The sequence below is a fragment of the Passer montanus genome, unplaced genomic scaffold (assembly GCF_014805655.1).
Source record: "Passer montanus isolate IOZ18808 unplaced genomic scaffold, ASM1480565v1 scaffold52, whole genome shotgun sequence".
NCBI classification, from domain to species: domain Eukaryota; kingdom Metazoa; phylum Chordata; class Aves; order Passeriformes; family Passeridae; genus Passer; species Passer montanus.
The window spans coordinates 2,050,971-2,056,970 of NW_024370152.1; the positions used below are offsets into that span (position 1 = coordinate 2,050,971).

At 47.6% G+C, this 6,000-nt stretch overlaps 1 protein-coding gene across 1 annotated transcript in view; it reads right to left on the reverse strand.

Moving 5' to 3' along the window:
• The window catches only part of KCMF1 (potassium channel modulatory factor 1), a 42,605-nt gene extending 38,245 nt beyond the window's left edge, over nt 1–4,360 (reverse strand). The window contains exon 1 of the mRNA XM_039724221.1: nt 3,817–4,360. Coding sequence (XP_039580155.1) covers nt 3,817–4,360 — 544 coding nt within the window. The remainder of the gene's footprint in view (nt 1–3,816) is intronic.
• Nucleotides 4,361–6,000: the final 1,640 nt, after the last annotated feature.

Sequence of the window (6,000 nt, forward strand, 5' to 3'; positions counted from 1 at the left end):
GATTAAGTTTTATGTTTTGTATTGTGACCTTACAGAAAACATCATCAATCAGACTCCCAATCTTTTCACTGTACAGCCAGAAGACTGGAGCTAACATTACCCTTATACTAATGGTTTTCAACTCTATATTCAACTCTAACTATGATTTCTTGAATTTCAAAGATGAAGTTACATACGTTTCTTTTAAAAAAATTACTTATTTACTTTTTTCCACTACAAATAAGCATTTGATTTCAGTATCTGTAAGCAGCACATTAATGTATACACACAAAGAAAAGGAGCACAGAAATACTAAAAGGATCTCAAAGCCAGAAGAGAAATTTGGAAAGGCCATGTGGTCCTGACAATCACTATTGTCCCTTCCTACTGTGTTACCACCATCCATTCACAATTTACTTCACATGGGACTAGGATTACCTACAGAATCTTTACTGATTTTGTAAGAAATACTGACAAATGGGGACCTGCAAAAAAACCCAGAACCTGTGTTGCTGACAGCTCTTTGAAGCTTAAAGACTATCTCCTTTAGTGAGAACAAGCAGAAAAGATGGAACTGGGTCTGGGAGTGAGGCACAGAGCATGAGAAATGGAGAACTAAGTGATGCAGGTGACATGGAACTGGGAGCCCTCTGGAGGTGCCAGCTGTAGGGAATTTGAACCCAGGCCAGTTAATGCTGTTGCGACCTAGTTCCACAAAACAAGTTGCAAAAATGGTCTTGTAATGATATTCCTGGAAGTCACAATTCTCAATTTTTCTGCTGTCCTGGGTGGCGTCTACTGCCAAATAAGAGAATTATTGCCACATGTTCACAAAAAGACATCATATGTAATAAGCAAAATGTCTCCTCATAAACTTTTCACAGCGTAAAAAAAAAATATAATAAAAGTACCTACCTGTTCCTTGTAGGCTGCCAAATATTACACCACCACATATTCCTCCACAGAGGGGCTAACCCAGAGAAACACAGCATATTGCTCCTATAAAGGGAACAACATGAATGCCAAGACCAGGGAATGACCTGGTCAAATGTTGCATTCTACAAAACCAAAGGCTAGCCTCTTAACAACAAATCACAAAACAAAAATGGCTTTGAAAAATTAGAAGACCCTAGCAATACCGAGAGACAAGCAGTTAACTCCTGACAGCATTACCAAGGACGTCTCTTGAACACTGAATAAACACATTAAAAAAGCAACACTAATTCAAATTCTAGTTGGTGTCCATTTTCCTGAATTTGGGAGAAACACGAGTCTGGACCTCATGTGTGAAATGACAGCACAGTGAAAAGGCAGGCTGTGGTGAAACTTTTTGTGAAGGATAACAAAACCACACTTTTAAAAAAAAACCAAAGCCAACTAACCAAAATACCCGAAAGAATTGTTTTGTACAGATTCTTACGCCAAAGAAGCAGTCAAGAAAGCCCAAAGGAAAGTAAGAGTAAATCTCCATCAGATGCTTTACAGCCTACTTCAAGTCCCAAGCCTTTAAGAATTCTAACTTGTCCAGCATTTACACATCCAGATACATACGTTTTCACCATAAAACTGGTACAGCATCTGAATTCTCTCAAGAAATATCAATAAATCTTGTTTGTAACTTTGTGTACAGACCATTTTAAAGGAAATACACAGAAAAAAATAACATAAACATGATTAAAGCTTGCTTTTTCCCATACTCTTCCAAGACAGCCATCTCCAAACTAGTCATACCGGATCAAAAATTGTTAGCTGTGAATAACCTTGCACAGTTCTGAAGCTTTCTTTTCAAGTATGTAATTTCTACAGATTTCCAGAGTGCTACCAAAATCAAGCCCCCAAACCTCTTCTCCATAAAGTTGGAAAGCCATCCTTCCCATACTAACATGTGTTATTCTATCCCTGTAACTATAGTTGCCTAAAAGAACACATCTGAAGTGTGAAGTAAGAGGAGAATCACTGGGAAATTAAGAGACAGATTATCTTAAAAAAAAAAATCACAAGGATACAGTGGCAGATGCCATTTGTAATCTCACAGCGAGGATGTGTTCTCAGGAATGCATTGTTTGTTCACACACACACCTGAGAAGTTGAGGTCTGGGATCCAAAACTCTCATTCGCTTACCAATTAAGTAATTAATTACGCAATTATCTCTTTTTTTCTAACTAGGTGTGTCTAAATGAATCTGCTTTGCAAAAAGAAAGCCCAATTTCATACACAGTCACTCCTTTTAAAAACACTAACAAATATCAAAGATAGGAAATGTAATTTTCCCTGCTACAAACATTTAACAACTGAAAGGAAAATTCATGCTATAGTCTCCATAAGAAACATAAAAGAAAACCTACTTTTAAATTATATTTTAACAAAAAGACAGGGCTGGAATGTCTTTTTAACACATATCACCGCTTCTTATAATAGTTCGTGCACTGAAAATCACAAAAGAACAACATATGATATCACTTATCACTGTGATAAACCTAGCATAATTTTAACCTCTTCAAGTTAGAAAAGCCTGTATTCCACTACTGTACCTTAAAGAGAGTATTATGGATACATGCATAACAGCAGATACTTGCAGACTGCATAATCCCACTACACCACCACTAATAGCAAGTTTGTGATCAATGATCATTTCATTCCAGTTAAAAACTGCCATCTTTAACCATAAAAAAATCCATCTCCACCCTCCCGGGAAACCATGAAGGCAGGGGGAGGAAGGGGAGAAAAAGCAGCAGTCTTACTAAGCTTTAAGAAGTAAACAAAAAAAGTTAGTGGGTCCCAGGAGGACAATTCTTTGATAGAGATGCACACTTACTTGCACAAATAAGAAGTCTTCAAAATACTGTGACACACACCAAAAACCATGCCTAAATCACACTGCCTAAAATCAAGCTACTAACTAGAAGTCAGCACTGTAAGCCACAAATATCGAATTCTCCTATAAGGTTTCTGTCAAAATGTTTTAAGATTAGATGAAACAGAGAAATGGTAAATTAGATAAGGGAAAATGAAGACAACACTGAATTATGTTCCTAACATGGCAGAAAGTTATCTATTCAGATGGCAAACCCTGGTTTTATAAAATACTAGTTCAAACACTTTACTCTCTGGTAAACAAGCACGGAAAAGCCGAGCAACTTTCTCTCCTGGCTTCACACTCCCATTTTCTTCCTGAAGATATTGCTTTCTTAGCTTCCATATCTTCCTCCGCCCTGCTCCTTCTGACTAACTACCCACCGAACTCCTGCACGGCTGTAAACACAACGGGACCAGAGGCAAGCAGCACACAGAGAACACGTTTCTCCGGCGGCCTCAAAACATGCCACTACACACCAGCACCGGCCTCCTCGGCCGCAAGGCAAAAGCGAGGGAAAACGGGCAGATCCCGGGGCCGCCAGAACACGAGCCACCCCTCGTCAGGGCCAGGCACACTTCTGCCCCGGGCCCCGCTTCCCCGGCACCCAGGGGGGCCCTGGAGTGCGGAGCCCGGCGGGACCCGCCGCGGCGGCGGCCGACACGTCGGCAGGGCCGCCCCGCGCCACCGCCCACCCACGGCGGCCGGGCCCGCCGAGGAGCGGGGCGGCTCGGCCCCCCCGCCGGCCGTACCTGCGGCCCCGGCCCCGCCCGGCGGAGGCCGCGCGGCGAACGGGCCGTACCGGCCTCCCCCGCTATGACACTGCAGAGCGCGGCCCGCCCGCCCGGGCCTCTCCTTCCTTCCGCCGCCGGGCCCCGGGCCCCGCTCCCGGCGGCGCCATGATGATGATCGGCCCCGAAGGCCGCCGGGCCGGGCCCCACCGCCGCCGCCAGGAGCGGCCTGGGCGCCCCGCGCCGCTCACCTTCATGTCGGGACATCCTAGTCCAGAGACGGCGGCCCAGGCCCGTCCCGGGGCTCCCGCAGGCAGCTCGGGCGCCGCTGCGGCCTCGCCCCCCGCCGCCGCCCCGGTGCGAGAGGAGAGGGGCCGGGGCTGGGCCGGGAAGGGGGCGAAAACACAAGAGGCGGCGAGGAGCCGGCCTCCCTCCTCCTCCTTCTCCTCCTCCTCCTGCCTCCTCGCTCGCCCTGCGGGGGGCGGATCCGGCGGCAACGGCTTCCCGGGCGCCGTGACACGGTGACTCCGGGCCCCGCCGGCCGCTGGCGCCGCCTCCCGCGCCGCCCCGCCCCTGCCGCACCAGCGACGGCGGCGGCCGTGCTGGAGCCTGCCCGGCCCCTGCCCCTTCCCCTTCCTCCTCCCGCCCCGGCCGCGCTGCTGGAGGAAGAGGAAGCTCCCCGGCAGGGCGGCGGCCCTCCCGCGCGGGCTGCCGGGCCAGGGCGGGCTCCGCCCGGGGCAAGGAGGAGGTCGAGGTAACGGAACCCAGCACCGGCCTGACCCGAAGGACAGGCATTAATCAGCTTTTTTTTTTTTTTTTTTTTTTTTTTTTTTAATGTAAAAGGAGCGGAGAAAGAGCGGCAGAGAACAGCATGCCCTGAGCCGGCGTTCCGTCACTGATCGCGTTACTCATTCTGCCAGATCTGGGGAGCTGTGACTCCAGGCACAGGGCTGGAATCTTTCCTTCGTGGGTTGTTTTTTTGTTGTTGTTTGTTGTTGTGTTTTGGGGTTTTTTTTGTTTAGGTTTTTTTGTTTTTGTTTTTTTTAAATTCCGGGTTCCGCCTTTGTCAGGCCTGCAGAGGACTGCCAGAAGCGTCCTTCATTTAAACTCCAGCTCTGTAAAGAGCATGCCCACGATGTGCCGTGTGTTGTCCCACTCACAAAATCACAGAATAGCTTGACTTGGAAGGGACTCACAAGGATCGTGAAGTCAAACTCCTGGCCCTGCATAGGACCAGCCCCGTAAATGACACCATGTGCTTGAGAGCGTTTTCCAATGATTCTTGAACTCTCTTGGACTTGATATTGTGATCACTTCCCTGGAGAGCCCGTTCCAGTGCCCAACCACCCTCTGAGTTAAGAGCCTCTTTTTAATGTCCAGCCTAAACCTCCCCTGGCAAAACTTCCTGCTGTGCCTTCGGCTCTTGTCACTCCTGTCAGTGTCTGCCCCTCCTCTTCCCCTTAGGAGGAAGTTGTAGACTGCAATAAGGTCTCCCCTCAGTCTCATCCAGGCTGAACAGATCAAGGGACCTCCGCCACTTCTCATATGGCTTTCCCTCAAGGCCCTGTATTCCAGACAAGTGTCTTGGTCTGTCCGCACCATGAGGATTTTCATCTTGTTGGCTTCCTGCTGCTTCATGGAAGCAGGCCTGTCTTGAAACGAGTGAAAGACCTGCAACAGGGCCGTGTTCCTTCCCTGGTTCAGATGCACAGGGCGCACATTTAATGCATTTTGGTTTTGCCTTTCTTACTGTGATTTCCTGGCCTTTCCCCAGACTCCATCCATGATAGTAGCACCATCTTTTTCACCTTCTCCCACCTGCTTTTGTTTTCTCTAAGTTTTCCATCTACTGTGCTCATGGCATTCCTTCATCTTTTCCCTTTGCCAATCCCACACCTCTGTCTTCTCCACTGTCTTACACCATAGCTCCCATATGTCTGCCTCAGCCCCACAATTCTTAAGTGTTTATGTTGGTGAAATATCTTCTCAGTCTGTTTCAAAGGCCATGAGGGTCCACGCCAGTGCAGCTTAAGTATCAAGGTGATCGGAAAGGCAGGAGTGAACCAGGTGTTGAAAGGAGGAAGTGCAGCCTCATTCCTGGCACCACCTCACTCCCATTGCAGTTACTCCCATGCCAGTTGCATTATACAGCCTCTGCTTGACACCTTACATGCATGTGCATTCTTTGTTCCTGGTACAAAGGTGCTCCTGGTTTCTGAGCACCTGGTTCATTTCCAGCTTTCCTTTAGCTACATGTAGTTTCATAAACAGTGCCTACTGAGAAGATAGCTTGGATCTAAAAGTCTAAAATTCCAGTGGGTTGTGGGCATTTTCAGTGGCAGCAAGCAATACCTGTGAGTTTGATAAGCTATAGGGGAAAATGGAGATAATTTTGAGGACCATTTTGATGAGAGCCAATGACTTCACTGCTTATG